This window comes from Trachypithecus francoisi, unplaced genomic scaffold (genome assembly GCF_009764315.1).
Source record: "Trachypithecus francoisi isolate TF-2019V2 unplaced genomic scaffold, Tfra_2.0 Contig00978, whole genome shotgun sequence".
Taxonomy (NCBI): domain Eukaryota; kingdom Metazoa; phylum Chordata; class Mammalia; order Primates; family Cercopithecidae; genus Trachypithecus; species Trachypithecus francoisi.
The window spans coordinates 1-27,020 of NW_022681042.1; the positions used below are offsets into that span (position 1 = coordinate 1).

A 27,020-nucleotide genomic window follows, 5' to 3' on the forward strand; every position below is an offset into this window, starting at 1 on the left:
ACAGTCACTGGCTTTATACTCGGGGGAAGTGAGCCACTTTGATGTTCTCAAGCAGCCTATCCCCAAAGCCCTCCATAGAATGCCGCATTCGTTTGTATCCATGGCTTCTTCCACTAGGATGAACAGCTGGGAAGGGGCTTTGAGTGAAAGCTTGGGTTTCTGTCTTTAATTGGTACCCAGCTACACTGGCCAAGCAGGGGTCCCAGTGACCCTGGACACTACCTCACATAAGGTCCAAAGATGCAGTTAGGTTCTTTTTTTAACTTAAAAAAAAAATGCTTTTGACCTCGTTAAGCTATAGCATTATCAGTTAGAGTTTTTCATACTGGAAAGGTGTATATTTTATTTTCTAAGAAGGAAAGAAATCCTGTTAAATAACCACAGATTAAATCATGTGAAGGAAAGAGGTACTATTTGGGGGAAAATTACCCCTTCATGTCAAAGATCAAGGAGATGACTTCTTTAATTGAGTTAATTATGAAATGTTAAGTGGTTTTGAGAAGATGAGCTGTGGATGCTGCAAGACATGAGACTGATGCTGATTTAATGTTAGTCAGCCCTGACAGAATGTGGCTAATATTTAAAGCTTGCTCCAGTATTGCTTGATAGATTGTAAGTTAATGTAAAGATCTGTTTGATGCTTTTATTTTACAAAATATGATTGAGAAAAAGTTTGACAGCCAAGGAACTGCCTTCAACCAATTCCTTCCTAATTTCTATCACCAGAAAAACGTGTCCTGTGAATTCCAGAATTTACTTTTGGAAAGTTCCCGTAAGGAGAGCAGAGGTATTGGTGGTTGAATGGTGACTTGAATTTAGGTGAAGATCGTTAAATATTTCATAGTCATGTTTGTCTTGGTGGTTTTAGCAATTTTATATTAAATTTAGAACTGCGAGTCAAACCAAATGTGTTCTTTTGCTTTTGTGATACTCCTTTGTATGACTATACTGGTAAAGAATGATAAAATGTGTATAGGGTATTTTTTCTGTGTAGATATTAGGATTTTGAGGGGAACAAGTTAATCATTCTTCTAATATACACTGTGCTGTGTGTTGGGTCCTTTGTGTATTAGTTGATTCACTATAATGAGGACCACTTGAAAGTCTGTTTCTATACAAGATCTTTTATATGCTGACTTGTGTGATGCAAAATCCTTCATCCTCTAAGAAGACTAAGCAATGGGTTGGAGGAGAGATTTAATCACCCATTAAGTCTATTCCAAATGCCCAGAATTGAATGCAAGTACTAAATATGTTTTTGAAGTGCGGTGTGTGTGTGTGTGTGTGTGTGTGTGTGTGTGGTGGACTCCTTTTTAGGTCTTGGGAGGGAGGTAAAGCAAAGATCAGATTTGCTGATGAACATTTGTGCATATGCTAGTGGAGAAGTCATATGACTTGACGGCACCTGCGTACTCTGATTTTGGTTTCGTTAGTGTCCGTAGCCACAAGCCTCAGCCGCCTCTGGGACCCACCCTGAGGGGCTGTGGTGAGGGTTATTACAGAGTCGTGTGTCTTAGTGAATGGCACAAACGGCCTTGTGGGCCTACTTTGGCTTTGTTTGAACCTCTAGATTGTTAAACTAAGTTTAACATTTTGAGGATTATAAATTGTGATTCTTGTCTAAGAAGAGGTTCCTGTTGTCTCTGAAGACAGGAGCCCCAATACAGATGGTCCCTGGCTCACGATGGTTACATTTGTGATTTTTTTTCAACGTTGTGATGGTGTGAACTAGTCACACTCAGTGCATTGTTTGGCCCAAGGTGGGCTGCCTCTGGATGAACCCTTTGTAAGTTGAAACTATTATGTGAAATGCACTTTCTATTTAGGATATTTTCAGCTTACACTGGGTTTATTGGAACAGTTTCATCCCATGGTAAGTCAGGGAGCATATGTGCTCATAAAAGTATAGATGATCTTATAGATACCATGAGATATAATGTCTCTGATGTTATAGAGTTACGGCGAATACAATCAAGTGGGAATTGGAAGCCTTGGAGGGACTCACATGGCTGGCTCCTGGAATGCAAACGTGAGTGCCACTGGCTTCTGGATGTGACGTCTGTGCCTTCTGCTTAGCCCAGTGTGTTATCGGCTGCTCTCGAGGGCAGAGAGGTCCAGCCTTCCTGTGTTTAGGTGTTTGAGCTGCCTTAAGAGGCTAGGTCAATTCTCACTGGTGTCTTCAGGGCTTCAGGCCTTCTGAACAAGCAGGAGGAAGGACGACTTTGTAGAGCTTTGGAAATCTCAACGGACTTCAGGGCCATCCCCCTTGGCAGGAGAGAGCCCCACTGGAGGCGAGCAGGGTGCCGTGGGGGCCTGTGCTGGGCCCAGAGGTGTACGGACGTTGTGAGAGCCACAGGACACAGATCGGTCTTGGTTCACAACTGGTGTCGATGGCCACGCAGCATTTCTTCCAAGTACATGAGTGCGGGGACTTGGGTTTTGGGGTGTGCGTCCTGGTTGCCTAGTTGCTTGGAAGACCCCTATTCAGACCCCAGCCTGAGTCACCGTGACAGGCCTCCTGCTTCACACACCACACGGAAGCCGTGGCGTCGGTCACTGACGTCCACCAGGTGTCAGATGTGCGTGTGTATCTTCCTTGGTCTGGGGATGGGTCTTGTTTTGAGGTTATAGTAAACGTTGTTGAAGAGGGGTTTCGGATTTTTTATGTTGTTTGCAAGGAGGCAGCAGGGAGTGCTTGAGCAGTGAGATCCCCTTTCCAACCAATGCAATTTCAGATCCCAGCAGGTCATGAAGGCAGCGGAGCTGTGGGATCACCTTTCCTACCAATGAGAATTCAGATCACAGCAGGTAGTTACCGCAGCGGGGCGGGTGGCAGAACCCTGACTGTGGCTGTTTCTGGTGTCTTGCCCCACGGACAGAGTGTGCTGGGGCCTCTGTGGTCCTCTGTGGGGTGAGTGGAGCGCATGAGCTGGGTGCTGCTGGGCCTTGGCTGGCTCCCCAGCCCGGGGTTTATGCAGGACTCGTTATTAAGACCACTTGGAACCCAGAAAGCAGCACGAGGAGAACGGGATTGTGCCTTTCTGGATCGTTGGTGCTTCCCAGTCTCAGACACTGAGCAGGCTCTGAGGGGTCGCTCCAGGAAGACTTGCACAGTCGGCCCCCGGGGTGGAGTGTGGCTGCAGCGGGTCTTGCAGGAGCTGGAAGTGGGGGTGAGTTTTTCACCAGCGGGACCTTTCAAATGGGCCCAGCAGGATGCATTCGTGGAAATGGTGCCACCTAACGCAGGGCTGCGGCCAGCAGGACCTGAAAGGCTACAGCGGGCTCTGTTTCTGCTCTCTCTCCAGCCTCTGCACGGTTTTCCTTAGTTTTTGTCTGTTTGGAGGACGCTTCCGCCTTTCTTGCGCTTACCTAGCCTTCTGAGCTTCCTTGTTGAGTATGACAAAGCCCTGAGAAGGCATTTTTATCGCATAATTGTGTTATCCTGGTGGCTGGATAAATGACCTGCAAATGTGGGTGACTCCGTAGCTCTGAGGGTGTTTAATATCCAAGACAGAGGTGGGAAGGAAATGTTCAGGCAGGTGTCAGAGGATCTGTTCTCTGCTTTACACTGGGGCCCTGGTTTGCTGACAGTCCTCACACTCGATCCAAAATGGGGATAATGAAGTCTCACGGATTCGGCTTCAGCTGAGAGCTGCCTCCAGCACAGTCTTGTGTGAGTAACAGTTTATATGTTTGGTGCAAAGAGCGGGCGTCCGTTGATGTTATTTGTGGTGGTGCTTATGGTGGCTTTTCCGTAAGGAATGTAGACTTGAATAGCTTTGGCAGGGGAATCCTGAGTGATAAATTGGAAGAATGTTTCAGGAAATTCTGGAACCTGCAGTGAATCTGGAATCTGTACGAAATTGAGATTTGGATTCTCACGATTTCCTAATGCTACCCCAAAACCCAGTACTTGAGACAGTCGTGGAGCTTCAGTTGTGCTGCCCCGGTTCCCCATTTTAAAAGGAACCTGTTGCTTTCATCTAGAATGTTCTGAGCTCTGAGTACTGCCGGCAGAGTGACCAGCTCTCTGCATCAGAGGGGAAGCCAGGGCTGCGCTCACGGCGTCGTGGCAGCTGGGAGCTGACCCTGGACCTCAGGCACGTGTGATGCTGACCATTTTCTGTCAACTCCAAGGGTGTAGTGGTCTCCTTGGCCCTTTACAGTCTTCTGAAGCTTTTGATGTATCTGCACTTTATAGATTTTTCAGAAGTAGATGGCCTTTTCCCACACCCTTGGGCTGAGTTTCATCAGAGGCTGGTGTGTGGGAAGCACCACACCCACATTCTGACAGGGAAGACTCTGGTGCCCAACTGAGGTCAGAGTGGAAATTTGTTCTTCCTTCCCTCCAGTCTGGTCCAGCTGCTCCCTGCTTTGCCAGAAGAAAATCATGCTTATCCAAGTCGTAGGCAAACCCCCGAAGTCAAACATTTATCTTTTTACTTTAATATGCCCATTCCCAGGAGGAACGTAAGGGCTTTGAGAACTGACACCTTAGGACTGTAGTTTTCTTCAGACGGTAAAAACCTTGGTGTGTGACAATACTGAACATTGCCTGAGCCCTGTGATCCTGTAAAACAGTGATGGTTAAGACGTTCCCCGTCCCCACAACTGCGCCCCACTTTTACTGCAAGAAGCCCCTTCCCATGTGGCTTAGGCTGACTGGCGGATGACCATTGACCGAGGACAAGGCCAGACACAGGCCTTCAAACCCCCCTTCTCTGCCTTATAAGTGATTAGCTAAACTGCCTGTTCCCACTGATCGATCACCTCCCACCTTGAAATGGTTCTTCGTGGTGCAGTTGCGCCTAGGGGGGTGGACTTGTCTTTGACTGTCGCCTTCCACAGAGGACGGTTGGGGTGGGCAGGAAAGAATTCTCTGCTACAGGTCTGCATTCCAGGCTGTTTCCAGAAGTGGGAATTCTGGTGCCCTGGAGTCTGGGAATGGATTTCTAGTGTCCCAGCTTCAGGTGGAGTTGAAATGGAGTGAGACAACCCACCACACCCATCTGGAGCCAAGAACTAGAGCCATTTGTAAAGTGGCAGATTCTCCATAAGATTACAAAAAATGCGCTCAGCACGTTGCTTTCTTTCTCATATGCATTTGGCCATCTAAAATGGGAATGGTGGTTTTTGAAGCATGAATGTAGTTTTAAATTTTGAGTATTGTAAGCTTTAATGTAGCTTCTTTTTTTTTTTTTTCGTTTTTTTTTTTGAGACGGAGTCTTGCTCTGCCGCCCAGGCTGGAGTGCAGTGGCCGGATCTCCGCTCACTGCAAGCTCCGCCTCCTGGGTTTTTTCCGCCATTCTCCTGCCTCAGCCTCCCGAGTAGCTGGGACTACAGGCGCCCGCCTCGTCGCCCGGCTAGTTTTTTGTATTTTTAAGTAGAGACAGGGTTTCACCGTATTAGCCAGGATGGTCTCGATCTCCTGACCTCGTGATCCGCCCGTCTCGGCCTCCCAAAGTGCTGGGATTACAGGCTTGAGCCACCGCACCCGGCCTAATGTAGCTTATTAAAATGTTTGCCTGATTATCTGGAGATTTACTAAACCTTTGGAGTGGTAATAATGAGTTGATTTATATGACTTTGCTTTCTATGATGCAATGAAAGCACTGTAATTAAAACCTCTCCAGTTGGGTCAGCAGGCTATTCGCCAAAACAAATTCTGCCTTTTGGGTTTCTTTAACCAAACAAGGGAGTAGAGTGTAGGCCGAAATGGCAAATTCATTTCAGAGCTCGTCAGAGACCTCAATGATTGAGCAGCCTTCTCAGGCGAACGAGTAATGTGCCGTGAATCTTGGCAAGGCTGGCTACTGATGTGTGCACCTGACACCACGGAGCCCCACCTAGGAAGATGTGGTTTCTGTAACAAGCTTTGGAAAACCGAAGTTCAGCTTCATTATCCAACTTTGTTCCAGAAAAAGCTTTGACCAGATGGCCAAGACCTGATTGTCTCAGGGTTGAGACGTGGTTATAAAACTGCCCTTACTTGGTGCCAGTGTTGGTCCACAGTGATACTCCTCCAACCTCACTGAATAGTTAGGAGACTGAAATGAGACTGAAAATCTTAAGGTGAAGAGGGCTCTGGGGCATCTGGGAATATCCGCACACCCGTGGCCATTCCCCTTTAAGGTGGAAAGGACGGCTGAGTCACGCGGGAGCATCCGCACACCCGTGGGCATCCCCTTTAAGGTGGAAAGGGCTGCTGGGGTGCCCCACAATATCTGCACACCCGCGGCCATTGTTTCTGTCCCCCTTTCTGCTCAGTCACCCCTGTGTTCCCGCATTCAGGCTTTGGGACACTCACGAGCAGCTCGTCCCCTGGGCTGGTGAGGAAGGAGTGGGAGGTTGTTCTGAGGCTCTGTCACTGTCTGTCCTGTCATGAGCTGGGCAAGGCAGTGGCAGTGACCCCGGAGGAGTGTGGTCAGTGAGGGCTCCGGCAGGAAGTGCTGAGGCTTGAGGTGGCTCTGCCAGTCGTAACCAAATGTCTTTCTTATTTCCACGATTCCTTCTAGTCCTGCACCTTGCACTGCAGTGTCTCTGTGAGTCTATAAATACACGTTAGTTACGATACAGGTGTCTCTTTCCCCTCTGTATGGGGCTGGGTCCAGGGAGTGAAGTGCAAGACCCCCTTACTGCTGGATGCCCACCAGCACGAGGCACTGCCTGCCCTGCTAACGAATGCCTACAGCAAGTCCTGGAAGCCCCCTTCTGAGCACCTGGCCTGTTGACGGTGTACACGGGAGACAAATGAGCTCCCCTTGCCCCACCCTGAGCAGAGACTGGGGAGGCGGCGGCAGCACAGTCCTCCATGGTGCATCCTTGGTGCATGCAGGAAAGTGTGTTCATGCTTAAAACACAGCCCATCCTCTCAAAAGCAGGGTGACAACCACATTCATAGCTGGAATCTTATAAAAGGGCCCGTCTCTTTGAGAGAAGAACGTGGCATGTATGTGCGTACCTCCTTTTTTTTTTTTTTTGGAGACAATTTCCCTCTGTCACCCAGGCTGGAGTGCGGTGGTGCGATCTCAGCTCACTGCAAGCTCCACCTCCCGAGTCCATGCCATTCTCCAGCCTCAGCCTCCCGAGTAGCTGGGACTACAGGCGCCCGCCACCACGCCTGGTTAATTGTTTGTATTTTTAGTAGAGATAGGGTTTCACCGTGTTAGCCAGGATGGTCTCGGTTTCCTGACCTCTTGATCTGCCCACCTCGGCCTCCCAAAGTGCTGGGATTACAGCCATGAGCCACGGCGCCGGGCCATATGTGTGGACCTCTTTACGAGTCTTTCCCGACCTTTGCATTTAAAAATTATTGAAAAACTTAAGGATGTAACTGACAAGAACTTCATAGGTTTCTCCAAGTAAAAATTTGGAAAAGTTAAGTGAACCCATAATGTGTTTATTTCTATGAGTCCCACACTTGGATATTTAAATGTGGGCAAAACATCTCTATGTTCTTCAGCCTGATTTCCGTGGTGAGGCACCCCCGCGAGGTGGGGGCCAATAGCCACCCCCTCTCCCCCCCTTGGCTATTGGGAGCCATGGTGGTCTCATGGCCTGTTTAGGATATTGTGGGTATTATCGTCTCACCCTCTGGAAATAATCACCTCTTTCACAGAGGGGTGTACACCTTCAGTGTATTGCTCAGGGAACAATGATATAATTAATTATTAAACATCAAGAATCGATTTTAATAATTATCAATAACATCAATATTTTACTGTTAATGAATAATTATATATATGATGGATGCCAAAAATTAATTTTTAATATTGTCATTTACCAATATTAATATTATTTTATTGCCAGCGTCCCTCAGTATTGATCTTGGTAACATTAACTGTTGATATCATTATGTTATTAATACTGTTATTAATTATTAATATTAGTTATCATTTTTAACCAGTGTGTATATTTAGTGTCTTGATTGTCATTAATATTGGTGATTACTATTAATTTTTATTATATTAATATTAATTAATATACTTCCTGATATCCGGCAGGGAGAAGATATTACTCCCAATGTCGCAGAAAGTGTACACTCCTCTGTGATGTTATTCCTAATAGCCAGGGTTAGAGGATGACATTATTGAAACTACCGCAGTGTGTGTATATCCCTTCGATCATCTTGTTCCTTCTATCTAGGGTGCGAGAGGATGATATTACTCTCAGTATCGCCAGGGGCGTGGACCTCCACTGTGATATTTTCCCTGACATCCCGCCAGGAAGAGGAAGATATTACTAATAGCCAGCCGGGGAGAGGAAGATGTTACCCCCAATATCGCAGGGGTGAACACCCCCTTGTGATATTGTTCCTTATATCCTGGGAGGGAGACGATGATACTAGTGGCAATATAGCAGGGGTTTTACACACCCACTGTGCTATTGTTCCAAATAACATGATATGACTCCCAATATCACGGGGGGGGTACATCCTCCTGTGATAATGTTTCTTATATTCAGGGGGAGAGGATGATATTACTCCCAGTATCGCAGGGGTTGTACACACCTCCTGTGATATTGTTCCTAATATCCCAAAGGGGAGAGCATAATATTACTGTCAATATCTCAGCCGGTGTACACCTCCTTTGTAATATTTTTCTTAATATCCAAGATGGGAGAGGATGATAAGACTCCCAATATGGCAAGAAGTGTACAGCCGCCTGTGATGTAGTTCTTAACATCCAGGTGGGGAGAGGATGATATTACTGCCCATATCGCACGAGTTGTAAAACCCCTTCGATATTTTGCCTGCGATCCTGAGGGGAAAGGATGATATTACTCCCAATATCAAAGAAGGTGTACACCCCCCTGGGACACTACGCACAATATTCACGTTGGGAGACGATGACTATATGCCCAATATCGCAAGGGATGTACACAAACCCTGGGATATTGTTCCTTATATCGAGAGTGGGAGAAGACGCTATTACTCCCAATAACGGAGGGACTATGGCTGTACATCCCTCCTGTGATATTGTTCTTAATGTGCTAGGGAAGAGAGGATGATACTATTCCCAATGTCGGAGAGGGAGTACACCCACCCAGTCATGTTGTTCTTAATGTACTCCACCTCCCTTCACCAGGGATATCGTTCCTAATATCCAGGGCAAGAAAGGATAACATTATGCTGAATATTGCAGGGGAGTGTACACACCCTCTGTGATGTTCCTCGTATCCAAAGGTAGAGACGATGATATTACTGGCCATATCGGAGGGGGTGTACACCCTTCTATGATATTGTTTTTGACATTCTGTGGGGGAGAAGACATTAATCCCAATAACTCAGAAGGTGTACAGACCTCTGTGATGTAGTTCCTACTGTACAGGGGAAAGAGAAGACTATTGCTCTCAATATCGCAGGAGTGTAACTACCCTGCCCCCTGTATATTGTTCCAAATATGCAGCAGGGTAGCAGAGTGGAGGCTGATAGTACTCCCAATATCCCAGAAGGTGCACACACACCTGTGATATAGTTCCTAATATCCAGCAGGAAAGAGGGATGATTTTACTTTTGAGATCGCAGTGGGTGCACACCGCCACCAACCCCGGGGTATCGTTCCTAATATCCAGGCGGGAAGAAGATGACATGGCTGACAATACCGAAAGGGGTGGACACCTCTTCTGTGATAAGGTTTCTGATATCCAGGGAGTGAATGGATGATATTCCGATAAAGTAGGAACCATACAGCCACCCTGGGATTTTGTCCTTAATAAACACAGGGGAGTGGTGACATTACTACCAACATTGCAAGGGGTGTACACCCTCCTGTGATATTGTTTCTCATATCCAGGAAAGGAGAGGATGGTATTACTACCAATATTGAAGAGATAACCCCCATGGGATATTGTTCTAAAGATACAGGTTGAAAGAGGATTAGACTCCATCCAATATAACAAGGGGTGTACACCCCGCCTGTGATATGAATCGTAAAACCTACAAGAAGAGAGAATGACATTGCTTCCAAAAACACACGGGATGTACACCTACACTGTGATATTTTTCCTGTCATCTAAAGGAAGAGATGATGATACTACTCCCAGTACCGGAGAAGGTACACACCCCCCTGTGATATTGTTCCTCATAACTTGTGGGGGAGAGCATGATATTACTTCCAGTATGACAGTGGCTTGACACTCAGTCTGTGATACTGGTTCTGCACACCAACTCTGTGTCCCTCGTTTCCCATGCGTTCTCTCTACAGTTTTGGAACCTCGGGGGAGGCTTTGTCTTTGGTTACAGATGAAGAGAGGAAGGGTCTGAGAGGTTAAGCAAGTTTGTTACTGGAAAGGGGTTCCGATCCAGACCCTAAGAGAGGGTTCTTGGATCTCACAGAAGAAAGAATTCGGGGCGAGTCCATCAAGTGAAAGCAAGTTTATTAGGAAAGAAAAGGAATAAAAGAATGGCTACTCTGGCCGGGCGCAGTGGCTCACTCCTGAAATCCCATAACTTTTGGATGCCGAGGCAGGTGGATCACCTGAGGTGAGAAGTTCGAGACCAGCCTAGTCCAACATGGCAAAACCCTGTCTCCACTAAAATACAAAAAAATTAACTTGGCGTGGTGGCAGGTGCCTGTAATCCCAGCTACTAGGAAGGCTGAGGCGGGAGAATCGCTTGAACCCAAGAGATGGAGGTTGTAGTGAGCCAAGATCACGCCACTGCATTCCAGTTCTGCCAACAGAGCAAGACTCCATCTCAAAAAAAAAAAAGAAAGAAAAAACAAGAATGGCTGCTCCATAGGCAGAGTGGCCCCAAAGGCTGCTGGTTGCCCATTTTCATGGTTATTTCTTGATCATACACTAAATAAGGGTTGGACTATTCATGAGTGTTCCAGGAAAGGGGTGGGCAATTCCCAGAACTGAGTTTCTGCTCTCCCTTCTGAGACCATGTAGGGAACCTCCAGATGTTGCCATGGCACCTGGAAACTGTCTTGGCGCTGGTGGGAGTGTCTTGTAGCAGCTGATGCATTATAATTAGCACATAATGAGCCATGAGGACAATCACAGGTCACTCTCGTGGCCATCTTGAGTTTGGTGGGCTTTGCCCGGCTTCTTTACTGCAACCTGCTTTATCAGCAAGGTCTTTATGAGCTGTATCTTGTGCCGACCTCCTATCTCATCCTGTGACTAAGAATGCCTTAGACTCCTGGGAATGCGGCCCAGCAGGTCTCATCTTCCCTTTACCCAGCCTCCATTCAAGATGGAGTCGCTCTGGCTCCCGTGCCTCTGACAAGTTGGCCTGGGTTGAGTGTTCCCTAGTGTGTGGTTGTTGGAGCTGTTCCTAGGAGTAAGAGGTATTGTCAGTAGGAAACAGGCCTCTGTTAGCCCTGGGGCTGGCACTCTGCCCCAGTATGTCGGCCTCATTTTAGTGGTGACAAAACTGGGGCTCAGAGACATCAACTCCCTCACCCCGAACACCCAGACTGTGCGTGGTGGGCTGGGGTTTGAATGTGGGGCTTGAAGACCCATCATCTCCTCTGATCCCCCAGTCTCTGCTGCCCAAGAGGAACAGGATCCCAGGATCCAGTCCCCTCGTGGCACCAGCCAGGGTGGGTGGAGATGGGGAGGCACAGTTCCAAAGCCTCCCGGACTCTGAGGCAGGTCGGGGACCGAGAGCAACCCGGACCTGCGGACCAGGAGAACAGTGGCTGCAGGCCCGGCCCAGCGGGCAGGAGATCTGTGTCCTCAGTAAACGTGACGGCGCTTCCCGCTCCTCCAGCCAGGCCGTGCTGTCTTCACGTTTCCAATGATGCGGCCTCCTCTCCAATTCCCAAGCCCAACCCACAGAGACAGCGATCTGGGGTCCACGTGAGGCTGCTTCCCGCCAGCCTCGCGGCCGCTTCTGGAAAGCTCTCTGCTGCCCCCTGGTGGGGAAGCTCGGGGCAGGGCTCTGGCTGCAAGCATGGGGTCCCAGAACCTCCTGGCTCTGTCACCTCTGCTGGGTGGAAAACCAACCCAGGACTGAAGCAGCAGATGGGTGCCTGATTCCTTATAATCAGAGCTCCACCCACTGGCAAGTCTCTCTCTGGGCCTCAGTTTCCCCTTCCATTAAACAAGGGGCTTGGGGGATACCAAGGAGGGGTAACAGCTTAATGAGGATGGCAGGTTTCTCCTGGGGAGATGAACACGTTTTGAAACTACATGGCGTGAGTGGTTGCACAGGACTGTGAATGCACAAATGCCACCACATTATTCGCGTTGAAATAGTTAATTGCATGCGATGTGAAAGTCACCTCATTTAAAGTGTTTAAAAGAGGGGCCTGGGAGAGTGCAGTGTATGTGAGAATCACGTGGGACACCCACAGTCTCTGAACCTCGGTTTGCTTGTCGTAAACTGGCAAAGAGACCATGTGAGCTGTGTTCCCTGGGGCCAAGAGATTCCAAGAAGGAAAAGCTGGGATTCCAGGGACTGGGATGAGGGCCAGGGGCCGGAGGGGGAGGGGGCCTGCGGGACAGCATAGGGGGCAGCCCAGATAAGGCTTTCAATACTGGGTAGCAGCGTCTACACAGGCGGAGATCCCTGCATCTCACTTCCCGCAGGGCTGACCGGTGGCCAGAGGTGGGACTGGCCAGGCTCAGCCCAACCAAGTCTGGGAGCAGAGGACACTGAGTGAGGGATCCCCGGGGCCACCCTCACTGGCCTGTGGCTCTCCTGACACCACAAGAGAGGTCCAGGAGCTGACCTTGGGTCCTAATGGGGGACACCTTCCTGGCAGCAAGCTGGCAGGGTGGTGTGGTGGTCAGTGTACAGGGCTCTGTGTCTCCGCCCCTACCTGCTGTGTGACGGTGGGTGAGACACCTAACCTCTCTGTGCCTCTGTTTCTTCAATGGCGAACAGGGGCACTAGCAGCCCCCACATGCGGGCACAGTGGCCTGAAGGATAAAGGCAAGGGCGGCACGAGACCTACAGCAAAAGCTCTGAGCAGGGAGAGCAGGGAGCTGCCCAGGGAGTTCTACCACCATCTCCCCTCTGGCCGCCAAGGAAACCGAGGCTCATGGTGACCTGGCCCAGGTCTGTTGGACTCAGGGTCCTTCTCATCCCCAAGAACAGAGGGCTGCCGCCAGGGAAGGAGCTGGCTCCCAGACACAGCCCAGGAAGCACACAGGGAAGGATGCCCTGGAGACTTCAGTATGTTATTGCAAAAAAAATTTATTGCTATTTGAACCCTGCTTTCATGCCTCCATTCCCCAGAAAATGAGCCACGGGACACACCAGGAGAGGCAGGAGACCATTCTCCTTGCACAAAACCCACTCTCTCGGATGCTGTCCTCAGCCGAGGGTGGCTGGTGCCAACCAGGGGGCCCACCCGCAGAGTGGCAGAGGAGGCAGATTGACCCTGCAGACATTGAGCACTGTGGCAATGGTCCTGGCCTTCTGATAGAAGAAGAGCAACTTCTCGCGGTCCAGGAGGAAGTTGTGGGAGATGGTGGCCAGCCGCGTGTAGGTCTTCAGCTGTGCCCTTCTTGTTGCCCAGGTCCACGGTGGCTGCCAGTACCAGCTGGTAGTACCCGGCTGCATCAAACAGTTCCTGAAAGGGACAGGCCATGCTCAGCAAAAGGGGGACTCAGAGCCTGTCTTCCCAGAGGCTGTTTCTGTCTCCAGGTCATTCCACATGTCCAGCAAATGCTGGCTCACCCCATGAGCCCCGAAGCCTGTGACACTGCTGTGGTCTCAGCTGCAGGAGGTGGGGACAACCCTGAAACCCCTGGAAGCCTTCCTGACTATCCCTATGCTCCACTCACCCCAAGCCTCTTGCCCCAGTCCCACCCTCTCTGCAGGCAGTGGCTGCTTTCCCCATGGGCTGAGGTCAGGGCGGATCGTGCCTGCTCTGAGAGTTCCATGCAGGACCCGTGGCTCCAAGCCACAGCAGGGGCACAGCGTTGAGTGACCCAGGCTCCCCTCTGGCCCCTGTCCATGCTGACCATTTCCAGGCCCTCCACGGGCCAGGCCAGGTACAAAACCATCTCACAGGTGTCCTCCCTGGCAATGTTCCCTGAAATATTGAGGGAGCGTGAGTCCCCAGACATCCACTCCCATTTTCAATGCATCTTTGGCTCAAACTCACCATCCCTGGGTTGGGATGCCACCTCCCAGACCTCCTCCATGACCCTCCCATCTACCCCCTCAGCTTCTCCCCAGGCGCCTCCACATGGGGGTGACCCAAGGGACCTAAGACCCAGGCCGGGCCTGTCCCTCTTTACCATCTCAAGATGGCTCCCAGGGCCAAGGACAAAGTCCAAGATGCAGCAGTCCATTCCCTCACTGCCCTGCCCCACACACGGAGCAAGGGCATGAGAAGGCCCCGAGTCACTGCCGCTGCTCCTCCAATGCCCCCCCCGGCCCAGCCGAACACTGGACTCTGTGCTGGGTGCATGGCTGAGCCTAACGTCGTTGCTCCCAGTCTGAGGGACATGGGACTGAACACTGACCACAAAGGTGGCCCAGGCTGTGGCAGATGGAAGCCCAGGAGTCGGGGGGGGGGGCCCAGGAGGTCCCTGACTCAGCCGGGGGTGGGAGGCAAGGGCACCCTGAAGGGGTGGGGGCATCCTAACTAAACAGGAAGGAGCCACCAAAGCATGTCTCTGCGTGTGCCTGTGGCTGTGTGCACGCCTGTGTGCGTGTGCCTGTGTGAATTTGCGTCTGCATTTCCATGTGCCTGTAGTGTGTGCAGCAGCTAGTGAGTGGCAGGCTGAGCCAGGACACACCTAATCCACCCTATTCCAGGGCTCACTCTCACGTGGAGACTAAAGGGGACCCCATTTTAGAGGCAATTAGAAAAGATGCCCATTTACCCCTGCCTCTCCGCCAGCCTTCCAGGCCCCATCCAGCGCAGCTTTCTCTTCCAGTCCTCTGGGCCCCGGGTCCAGAGCCTCCTATACAAGGAGGAGGGTGTGGCCTTGGAAAGACAGCTGCCCTTGGGGAATTCCGAGGGGGCCTCCCTGTGGGAAGCTGGCCTGGGCTGACAGCACCGTCACGATGAGGCCCAGAGGGCTGTGCACGAGAAGGAGGTGAAGGAGGCCTCTGCCCCTCGACCCCAACCATGGACTTTGGCCTCTCAGGTACTACTTGGCTGTTTCCTTCCTCCTGGGCAGGCGGAGTGGGCGGCAGGCTTGACCAAGAGAGATAAAGGGCCACTTCTGGGAGGCCCGTCCCGTGGGTCCCAGGTGAGCCCCCGAGCGGTGGGCAGCGTCCCTCTGGGCCTGACACGTGGCACCTCCCTGTCTGGCTGGGACTTGGGAGGCCACAGGGACCGCTTCTGACCACCAGGTGTCGCCAGCAATGGGCAGGGGCCTCCCGGGCAGCCCCAGGCCTGTGGTGAGGGAAACGGGGTCTTAGGGCTGCCCCAGCTCCTCATGTTCTAAGGCCAATATCTCGGTCCCTGGACTGGAGCGCCCTGGCCCCTCAGCCCATAAGAAGTACTGATGCGGTGCCAGTGCGATGCGGAGGAGGGGCAAGTACCTGCTGGGCAGAGGGGTGGAGACACCCCAGGTCTGAGTCTGCCAGTCCCAGCTCTCCACCCCTGCAGGGCTGGGGGCAGAGGGAGCACAGCACCTCCCCTCGAGACAGACCTGACCCAGCAAGGTCTCAGCCTGGCTGGCTGGGGCCCCGCCCCACTGCACCTGCCGTGAGCTGGGGTTCCCCTGTCTGTGAACCCGATGGTAAGACACGGGTCGCACCCCACCCTTCCTGGGTGATGTAAAGATTCCAGGTGTCTTGGGACTCCAGGAAGGAGTTGCTCAGTGCAGGCTGGCACCCTGGGCAGGCTTCCTAGAGGAGGCACCGGGATTTGGGTTGGATCTTGCAACGTGGATTCAATGTGAGGATAATGCCGTCCTCCAAAATGTCCTTCTCCCGACCCTGTTTTCTTTGTTAAATGCAACTTGACACTTGACTGTCAAGACTCAGTTTGGGCCGGGCGCGGTGGCTCAAGCCTGTAATCCCAGCACTTTGGGAGGCCGAGACGGGCGGATCACGAGGTCAGGAGATCGAGACCATCCTGGCTAACACGGTGAAACCCCGTCTCTACTAAAAAATACAAAAAATTAGCCGGGCGGGTGGCGGGCGCCTGTAGTCCCAGCTGCTCGGGAGGCTGAGACAGGAGAATGGCGTAAACCCGGAGGCGGAGCTTGCAGTGAGCTGAGATCCGCCACAGCACTCCAGCCTGGGCGGCAGAGCGAGACTCCGTCTCAAAAAAAAAAAAGACTCAGTTTGCTGTCACCTCCTCCAGGAGGGTCCCCCTGACTACAATCCCCCTTCCTTACCCAAAGGCCACCATTGCCCGCTCATGTGTCAGCCTCCCTGGTTGAGACTGAGTTCTTGAGGGTGGGGCTTGGCCAGCTTGGGAGCTGGGTTGTATCTGCGAACCTTGCAGGTTCCTCCAGCCACGTGCAGAGCTCCAGGGAGGCCACTGGGCCATTCCTAAGGAAGGCTGGAACCCAGGCCTCTGGGGTCTGTGGAGATCCTACTCCAAGGGGGCTGGAAACAGCCCGAGCCCTGCCTCTGCCCACCCACCTTCAGCCCTGTCCCTCCCCACTGACCTTCAGGTTGTAGAAGATGATGTCACCGAGCACCAGGTACACCTTCACGTAGTAGAGGGTCTCCTCGTCGAACTCCAGCGGCGAGTTGCAGAGCTACAGGGCCTTGAGGTAGAAGTGCTCCGCCAGCTTGCCATGGCCCAGCAGGTGGTACAGGGCGGCCAGCCGGTAGTAGGCCACACGCTCGTTCAGCCGGTCCCCTGGGGTGCAGGCCAAAGGGGCAGGTGTGATGACGTGGCTCCCTGGGGCAGTCAGGCACAGGCCCCTCAGGAGCAGGTATGCAGACCCCGGGCAGCACCTGGCTTGCCTCCAGGCACATGTGGTCACCTGGGCAGCTCTGTCCAGTCCCTTCTGGGTTCCCAGACTCACTTTCCCAGCTGTAAAGCAGAACTAATAAGGCCTGCCCCTGTCTACTGCGAGGCTTTGGCAAAGTGGGGCTTGGATGGCCCAGCTCTGTGCCTACACATAGCCACCTGCCTTTGCTCACTGGTTTTAACCAGGGGAGTCCAAAACCCATGCAGTCCAGGTGCTCCCGGGCATCCCCAGCTTCGTGCAGCCCACAGACGTGACATCCGACTCCTCCTGGGTGTGTCACGATCAGAGCCCCTTACCGTGGGGAGTCACCACATGCCTGAGCTCCAGGTCACCCCACAGATACACAAACCCACCTAGGCTGTCTCTGATGTCCTCCCCTTTGCAGGGCGAGTGCCGCGGAGCCTGCATTCAATACATTCCCACACAGCTGCACACCTACTCTGTACTGGGCCCCAGGGCACAAGGCACTGGGGCATGCGGCCTGCCCAGGGTTCCCTGTCTCTGGAGGAGGACAGACGACCTGGCACAGCACCAGGAGATGCCCGGCCTTAAGGAGCAGGCTGCTGGAAGGGGAACTGGGATTTCATCAGCCAGAGAGTTGTGTGGTTGATGAAGGTGGAAAGGGCACAAGACAAAGGGAATGTGCCACCCAGCCTGGCACATACAGGGACCGAGATGCCTGGCATGTCTGGAAGGCAGAGGGCACTCTGGGTGGCCCTTGTGGTCAGCAGCGGGAAGAGACAGAGGAAACAGAGCTCAGCACTGCGTGAGAGACCTTGGGCTGTGCCCCACGGCCAGACAGGGAAGCCAGCTGGGCAGATCTGCCTGCCTGGATAGAAGACCAGGAAAATCCAGCAGCTGTTTCAGCTCCTGCCCTACAGACCTGGAGGCTGGGCTCTGGCAAAGTGTGGTCCTGGCAGGGCGGGGGTCTCAGGGGACTTACCCAGAGTGGTGCTGAGTGCTAGGGCCATGTGGGCAACCTCCAAGCCCTCCTGGGGCTCCTCCAACGTGGCCACCAGTGCCACCGGCTTGTTGCACAGCTTCGGCTCCGCCTTGTGGTTGCCCATAGTCACTGCCAGGGGCAGAGCCCGGTCCTACCACACAGGCAGGTGGGGTCAGGCTTCCCGCAGCACCAACCTTGCCCAGCGCCTTCCTCAGAACTCAAACGTGCTTGGAGCATCCCACGCCCCAGTTACCCCTGCACCTCCACAGAGCTCTGTGCTCTGGGATAACGCACGGTTCAGACACCCTTGTTGGGGGTTGAAGAGTCACCTGAGGCCCATCTAGCTACACCCGGCAGCCTCAGACCAGCCTCTCCCACCTGGGCACCAGGGGTCTCACTAGGGGGAGCCAGCACTCCTCTCTGCTCTAAAAACACGTTTATGTGTGCCCAGGGCTGAGCCACACCGTGAGCTCAGAGGAAGCGTCCCCGCTTCAGGGTGCAGGCAGACTTGGGCCCTGGCCCTGGGCCTCCCACTGACATGCTGTGTGTCCTTTGACATGTCCCTGTGCTTCTCTGAGCCTCAGCTTCCTCATCTTGAATGATGGGGACAGGACTTCCCACTCATGGTTGCTTGAGATCATCAGGTGCAAGGGTAGAGCCACTGTCATGTCCAGACCCGAGCGTTTGTCCCGGGCAGGGGGCAGAGTCATTATCATTCCCGGTGAGACCACTAGGCAAGGATAGGGCCACTGCCACATCCAGTCCCCAAGCGTTTGTCCCGGGCAGGGGCACAGGCAATATCATTCCTGGTGAGAGCACTGGGAAACGAAGCATGTACATGGGAGACCTTGCCTCCAGGTGGGAGGCCTCTGCCCTGCCACACCTGTGTCTCAGCCCTCCAGGTGACTCCCTGAGGCCCACCCACATCAGCCCACAGGTCAGCTCACCTGGTAGAAGGACACGGATTTCTCCCGCTCCCAGGCCCCATTGAAGAAGATGTCTCCAGCTGCCTCAAACAGCTCCAGCCCCAGGTTGGGGTCGCCTGTGTACAGGACCACATTCTGTGCCACCTGAAAGGGGCAGAAGTTCCCTCAAGACCCACACGTGGTGAGGTGACCACACCCACTTCCGCCAGCCTCCTTCCTCTCACACACTGCAGGTACAGCTGAACATTTTTCAGACCTGTGCATTAGGGCTGCCCCACCACTGGCATGAGGACAATGAACTGATGCACTTGAGTGCCAGGAGGTGACTGAGCAGCTGCAGCCCAGGAGCCCGACACCTGTGAATCCTACCACCAGGGCTAGCCCTAGCTCACCCCCCCCCCCGCACTCAAACAGTCTCCGTGGCCCCCAGATTGCTGGGAGTCCATCCCTGGTTCCTTTCTGCGTTGCCACATCCCTGCTGCAGCTCAGGGCCACACATCAACAGTGTTTGTGGGTGGGCCTGGTCCCCTCTTGGCCATGAGCTCTTGATCCTTCGCCTCAGCTCAAGGAGGTATACAGCAGGTGCTCAATAATGAAAGCTTCACCAGGCTCGTGGGCTTCACAATTTGTTCCAGATCACACTGTTTGGGAAAGCCTCTGAAAACAGCCGCTATGATAGATTCATTTTGTAAGGAGATGTGCCACGTGTCGCTTGGAGCACGTTCTTCTGTTTGTTAACTGAGTGGTCCCATTCTTTGAGCATGAGCTGTATACCAGCAGGTGCTAGGCACTGTGAGGGGCCACGCCTCTGCTCTCAGGGAGAAGATGCTGGCCACTGGGGGAGAATGTGAGGGAACCAGTTGGAGGGAGGTAAAAGGCACACAGCAGGTACGCAGCAGTGGCTTAGGAATGAGTGGATGGATGGATGAATCGATGAGCAGATGTGTAGACACATGGATGGATGGGTGTGTGGATAGATGAATGCTTGAATGGATGGACGGATGGGTGATTGGAATGATGAGTGTATGTCTGCATGTATGGGTGGGTAGATAAAGTATGTACATATGGATGGAAAGATGGTGGATAGACCAATGTATACATAAACAAATGGACAGATAGATGAATGGAGGAATGGATTAATAGCTAGATTGGTGGGTGGATGGACGAATAGGTGAGTGGATAGATGGGTGAAAGGATGGGTGATGGAAGGATGAATGGACTGATGGATGGATAAGTGGGTGGATGGATGGATGAATGGATAGATGGATGAATGATGGACGTGGATGGATGATAGAATGATGATGTGGATGGATAGAAGGATGAATAGGTGAATGGATGGTTGACTGGAAAGATGGACGGATGGGTGATGGATGGATGGATGAATGATGGAAGGATGAACAGGTGGATGGATGGTGGCTGAATGGATGGATGATAAAAAAATGGATGAACGATGGATTGATGGATGGATGAATGGAAGGATGAGGAGGCGAGTGGATGAATGATAGAAGGATGATGGATACATGGAAGAATGAACAGGTGAATGGATGGATGATAAAAGGATGGATCATGGATGGATAGAAGATGGCTGGATGGATAGAAGGATGAACAGCTGAATGGATGGATAATGGAAAGATGGATAGATGGACAAACAAGTGAATGGATGGATGAAGAGGTGACCAGATGAATGAATGAAGGATGGATGGATGAAATGATGGATGGATAGAAGGATGAACAGTTGGATGGATGGATGGACGGACAGGTGAATGGATGGATGATGGATGAATGGATGGATGGAAGGACCCACAGGTGTATGGGAAGATGATGGAAGGATGAACAGGTAAACAGATGATGGAAAGATGAATGGGTGGGTGGGTGGGTGGATGGATGGATGAACCGACAGAGAGTGAACAGCACAGAGGCCCTCCTGCCTCCCTTGCCACTCACCTGGATGTACAGGTCCACCAGCTCGCTCTGCTGCAGGATGTAGTAGATCTTCTCTGCTTGCAGCCAGGCATGCGCCTCCTCTTTCTTCTGGAGGTGAATGAGAATCCCCAGACTTTATTTGGTGTAGTCCAGAGTGGATCTGTAGGTCCTGGAATCAGACGCAGGTGTCAGAACAAGGGCTCTCATCCTCCTGGAACCAGTCTGCCTCCTCCCGTGGGTCTGGTGACAGATGAATCTGGAATGTGGGGACTGGGAACGGCCCTCTTGTGTGTGCAGTGTTCTGCCCTTCCCAGGCTGCTGGGAGGGCCAGGGTGAACACACATGGCATGGAAAAGATGAAGGACATCCTTCTGAGGGAATCGAGCATCATGCTGCCCTGTGGCAGGAGGAGTGTGCTAGCCCATCTCCCCTGCCTCCCAGACATGGCCTGTGTCTTTTCCAGACGCACCAGGAGCCACTAGTGTTCAGAGGCTACCTAGGCCGATGGTTCTCAAGATGTGCAGGCATCACAGTCACTCGGAGGCCTGTCTGTATAGCTTGCTGGCCCTGCCCCCAGAGCTTCCGGCTCCACAGGCCTGGGGCAGGCCCCAGAACTCCCACTTGCCACAAGCTCCTAGGTGACATAGATGCTGCTCTGCTGGTCCAGTGACTACACTTTGAGAAACATGGCTCCAGCACACTGGCCCACTTCCCTTCTGTGAACCTGAGGCCAAGACTGGAGCCAGTCTCCCGGGTCCCCATGGAATCTGGCTCCTTCCCCGCTCTCTCAGTAAGTCCGACACTCGAGGGGCTGTGACTGCAGCAATGTCACCGGGCCCTGTGGGTGGGGTGGCCAGGGCCATGGTTAGCCCACCAGGTCAGGTTGTTCGGGGGAAGCCGAGTGGGCCACATATGGGACGTGAGACCTTGAAATCCTGTGCCCCAGGGAAGCAGGTGACACAACTGGCTCTGTCTTCTGTGGGAGAGAAGCCACAGGTGGCTGCTGTGGTCACATTTAAGGGGACAGATAAAGGCCAGGAGTGAAGACTCGGGGCAGGCAGAGGTCAGATGGCAAAAGCCACCATAGTAGGAAGAACAGCCCAGAGTGTACATACTTCCTCTGCTGGGGTTGAGATGACCTTTGACCCAACAAAGGAGGCTCAAGCTGGGACTCACGGCCAGCAGCAGCCCTGGGACGACCCCAGGCCCACCAGCTCAAAGCATCTGATGCCAAGGAACCAAATGATCCAAAGGAAAGGGGCTGATGGGGCCCTGGGCCAGCTTCCCAGTGCCCCCCTCCCTGCCCTGCCCCCCGTCCCCTTGCCCCTGACAGAAATAAAAGGATTCCATAAAACACTATGAACAATTGTACACCAACAAATCAGACCATCTAGACACAACAGCCAAACTCCTAGAAGGACACGAACTACCGAAAGTGACTCAAAAATGACCCCAAGTAAGCATGTGGGGTATCAACCCCACCCTCGGTCTCCTCGACCATTCAGCGCAGGGTGGGGAGACAGGGACGCATCATCTCTATTCCCTGGCCTGCATTTCCAAGTCTGAATCCCCTAGCACCCTGGGGAGGGCCTCATAGGAGGAGGTGCCACAGGCTATTGTGCCAGGAGCCACTGGAGGCTGCAGTGGGCGCTGGGGCACTGGGCTCCTGGAGGGTCTCCTTCCAGTCAGAGAATGCCCCTGGGGAAGAAGCCTGGGTATGAACCCCCCACCCCTCCTTGGTCAGATGTGTGGGACTAGGGCCCCTTTACACGGTCCTTTCCAAAATCTAATCCCTCCTAGGGCCAGGACTGGGTGCCAGGCCTGTGCTGGGAAATGGGCAGATTTGGCCACAGCCCCTGGGGCTCTGGTCCAGGCCACAGGAGGCAACTCTGAGTGGTCTCACTGTGCCATGACAAAACACTGCAAGGCAGAGGGGACTCAACAGTATCCCTTGTCTCAGCCATTTCCCTGGACTCAACTTCCTCATCTATTCTCTGCGGCCTAGATTTCGGATAGCCCTGCCCACCTACTGTCCGTTTACTGCTCAGTGTGCAGTGACTGTTCCACAGCACTCCATGGCTCCCCAGTGCTCTTGGGGAAAAGGCCAACCCACAGCCTGAGACCCCAGGCTCTGCTTAGCTCTGCAGAAAAGCTTCTCACCATCCAGCACCCAACCCACCCACTCCCAACTCTGCACCTCCCTATATGAGCCCTGCTCACTCACCCCCGCTCACACCCCACTCATCCCCGCTCACTCACCCCCACTCACATCCTATTCATCCTCGCTCACACCCCACTCATCCCCTCTCACATTCCCGCTCACTCATCCCCGCTCACTCACCCCCACTCACTCAACCCCGCTCACAACCCACTCACCCCGCTCACCTCTGGGCCTTCACACAGGCTACACCACCAGACCCTCCCTCACCACCAGCCCCCTCATCCACACCTAGTACTTGACTAAATCCTCTCAACCCTCTGGTCCCAGACTAAAGAGGCTTCCCTAACGCGGGGCCAAGTGCTGCCCCACCATCACGCCACTCACACTTTTGTGGCTTCTCTGGCCTGAAGTTCACGTTCCCACGCTCAGCACCTGCCTCCCGAGGACCCCACAAGCTCCATTTGTGGGTGAGGCCTGGCACACTCTGCACGAGCTGCTTTTGCATGAACTGCTCTGTGGCTTTGGGCAATCACCCGCCCGTGTCCTTTGTGAAGTGGGATGACAGGTGCGCAGGGCTGCCGAGATACCAAGCAGATAACACGGGCACAAGAACTGGTGTTCAGGGCCTGGGTCATGGAGGGGCCCCAAGTCCCAGCTCAGCAGCGCCTGCCTTGGTCTCAGGGTTATGGCCAGGGATTCCCAGCACGCAGGACTTTCCGTGCTCAAGGCAGGATGGTCCCTGAGCAAACCGGAAAGAGCTGGCTGCCCCAGTAGGGCACAGAGGGCCTGGCCCTGCATGGGAACCGCCTGTCTCCAGGGCGCTTGCCAACATCTGCTGCTGGCCATGACTCAGCACTTTCGATGGTGGAAAAACCACCACTTGTTTCCGAATCACAAACCCCAGGTGTGCCCTGACCCGAGTGGCCCCAGAAGGCACACAGGAGGAATTGGGGCACTCACTCTCCACGCGGTCCATCTCCACGGCGACCAGAAGGGCCCACTCACAGTAGCCCTTGCACTGCTGGGCCGGGCCCTGGCGGGTGCAGAGGTAACCCAGCTGCAGGAGTATGTGGGTGAAGTCCCAGCCACACTCCAAACAGGGAAGCCTCGAGAACAGGCGCACGGCCTCCAGAAGGTAGTGCTGGGCCAGCCTGCTGGCACCTGCGTGCAGGCACAGGGTCCCGAAGTTGGCCATCACCACTGCCTGGTTCCTCCGCTGTCCCAGGTCCCAAACCACCCATAGGGCGCAGTAGTAGCCCTTGGTTGCCTGCCTCGTCCGGCCCGTCCTCTTCAGAGCCACGGCCACCATATTGGCAATCACACCTTCCTGGTCTTCGCTAGCCACCACTGCATCCTGGACAGACTGCAGGATGTTCAAGGCCACTAGGTTCTGTCCATGAAGCACGTGCAGCCAGGCCAGGGCCACCAGGGGTTCCACGATGGCACAGACTCCGGCAACAGCACTGGCTTCCACCGCCTGCATCATGAAGGTGATGGCCGGGCCATGGTAGCCATGGTGGCTGTACGGCTGGGCCAGGCTGGTGTGGAGAAGGCCACGCAGAGCCTGGCCCGTGCCTGGGGTTAGGGAGGCCAGTGCTCGCCTGAGGTAGTGGGATGTCTGAGTGGGGAGGCTGTGGGGCTGGAGGGCATTCTGGAGCACGAGGTTCCCGCTCCTCAGCAAGTCGGCCAGCAAGTCCTGTGTCCTCAATGAGGCCACCTTGACACAGCTCAGCACCAGGTGGGGCAGGCACTTGCAGCTGTAGATGTCAGCCAGGAGCAGGGAGCAGTCTGAGAGCCACGCAGCATCTGGGGCTCCCGAGTCCCTGTGCAAAAGCAACAGCCGCTGTAGGAAGGACGGGGCCTCCTCGGGCTGCTTGAGGTGCACGTGGTGCCTGGCCAGCAGGAAGCAGGCCCGGGCCTCGGCCTGCAGGCTCTGGCCACCCACCGCCCACTGCAGCGCCAGCTGCAGGAGTTCCCCGTCTGCCTCGGTGCTGCAGATGTGGCCAGGCGTCCCCAGGAGCAGGGCCATGGCTTTGGGAACCACCTGTGTACAGTTCTCCCGGTTCTGCTTCCGGTAAATGCTGGTCAGGTGGGCGTACACAGCCACCACCTGGAACAGGTCCCCGAAGCTGCCCTCCAGGGTCCCCAGTGTTTCCTCAAAGTACACCCGGGCCTGGGACAGCTTGAGCCTCCTGCAGCACAGCTGCCCCAGGAGGAAGCAGAGCCTGGCCAGGGCCATGAGGCCAGCTTTCTTGGCCGCCCCTCGGGCCTGTGCCAGGCGCCCAGTCAGCTCCTCCTCGTCGCTAAAGCTGCAGAACATGCCGCTCAGCCATGGCAGCGCCACGTTGTACAGGCCACGGAAGCTGGCCTTGTATCCGGAGGTGTTCAGGAACAGCAGCCGTGAGCTCAGGGCCTCTGGATCCTCCCAGTCATCTTCAGCTTCCAAGCAGAAGGAGGGCTCCTCGGGGTCCTGCAAGCTCACGTTGCTGGATGCCGCACAGAGACCCCAGGACGCTGGCTCCTGGGGGCAGCCTGGGCAGGCCTTGTATTGTTCTAGAACATTCCTCATCTTCGGAAGGGTCTCCTGTGGCTCCAGGCCCAAGCAAGGTGGCGGAATTTCTACAAGTCACAAAAATACCTAGACAGATTAGAGTCCAGCAGTGAGTCCTTGGTCCACTGGGGGCAGGGTCCTCGCATCCCCGCCCTCTGTGTCCCTGGTGCAGCTTGCCATGAGCCCTTGAGAATTATGTGCAATGCAAACCCGGGGCCTGGAGCACGTAGGAACTCCGGCACTATGGAGACAGAGAGAACACGCAGGCCCGTGGCCCGACTCTCCTACGAAACCACCCTCCTGTCCTGCTTTGTCGCCCACCTGACAGCATGGTTTGAGGAGACTATGTCAGCTCAGTGATCCCTCAGAGATGCCTTTCCCTTTCCAAAGAATCAAAGCCTTCTAACTGGACCCATGTGTATGCAGCACCACAACTACAAATGTCACTTCTGTCAGCATATGGGCCCCCAGTGGGGTACCGGAATCCATGAAATCCTCAACAGCCAATCAGAGCTATTGATCAGCTCAAAAGCTGCTATGCAAAATTGGTAAAGCCACCGACGGCACAGGACAGGAGTGTTGTACCCAGGTACCAAGCTCCGTGCAGGGAAACGGACCATCCCTGCAGGAAGGATGGGAAAGCTTCCAGGTCCCTGTGGCCACCTTCACCTTGGATGGTCTGAAAACCTGAAGCCCACAGTTCCTAAAGGGTTCACAAAGGCCAGCCTGCTCCAGTATCCCACTGGCACCTGCTGGCTTTGGTGGATTCCTAGCCAAAGCCCCCTCCCAGAGGTGAGCAAACGAGCGCATTTCCTGTTGGAAAACCTGGGATGAAAAGAGGCATTACAGGGAAGGAAAAAACTAGATTTAAAGAGACTCTCTTTTTCAGGCTCACATGTAAAAACTATTTTCAATACAAACTGTCTCATTCATCTGTAAAGCCTTGGAATTAAAAAATTAATAAATATGATTTAGAGGCAAATATCTGACTCGACTTCACTAGATTAGCTAAGAAATCTCCCCCACCCGGCAGAGGCACACAGCCCCTCCCAGCCACTACCCTGGTCTCTGGGGCAGCTGGAGAGCCACGTGCCTTTGCTCTAGGGACTTTGGCAGAGGGTGGAACCACCCCCTCCCCGAGGCTAAACCTACTACAGCCTTCCCTTCCCCACTGGCTTCCCAGGCCTCCTCTGGGACCTTGTGCCTGCATCCCAAATGTACTGGGATGGATCCCATTCCCAGGGAACTTCCAAGGGCCCTTGGTGCGTCCACATCACCAGGCTGTCCACATGCGGACCCTGTGTGAGGGAAGAGACAGAGCCCCAGAGCGGAGACGGGAGGGCCTCCCTGAATCAGCCCCTCAGGAAAGAACAGACCCTTCAGGGACCTCAGTTGAGGCCCCTGCAACCTAAGGCTCTGAATTCTGCTACCCGCTGAGGGCAGTGTGGCCTCCCATTTCTGAGGCAGAGCACAGGGCGAACTGCAGCTTCTCCAGGTCATGAGAAAGGAACCCACAGCTCCATGTGGGCCCCAGCAGTGGAAAGGATGTCCCATCTTGGTCGGGGACCAGGCGGGGGTCAGCATGTTCATTGGAAGATGTGTGGGACCCCACAGCCTCCAGTGTCAGAGTAGACGAGAGGTTCAGACCCACTTCAGTCAACGTCC

At 53.7% G+C, this 27,020-nt stretch overlaps 1 protein-coding gene across 1 annotated transcript; it reads right to left on the bottom strand.

Moving 5' to 3' along the window:
• Positions 1 to 13,096: 13,096 nt before the first annotated feature.
• On the bottom strand, positions 13,097 to 25,975 carry LOC117090215 (SH3 domain and tetratricopeptide repeat-containing protein 1-like). Its single transcript, XM_033222283.1, is given in 9 exon segments — positions 13,097 to 13,459; positions 13,461 to 13,529; positions 16,540 to 16,736; positions 17,795 to 17,945; positions 18,742 to 18,864; positions 20,665 to 21,014; positions 23,471 to 25,423; positions 25,566 to 25,596; positions 25,835 to 25,975. Coding segments are annotated over 9 exon segments (3,204 nt in total). The 3' UTR covers positions 13,097 to 13,270.
• Between the last annotated feature and the right edge of the window lie 1,045 nt (positions 25,976 to 27,020).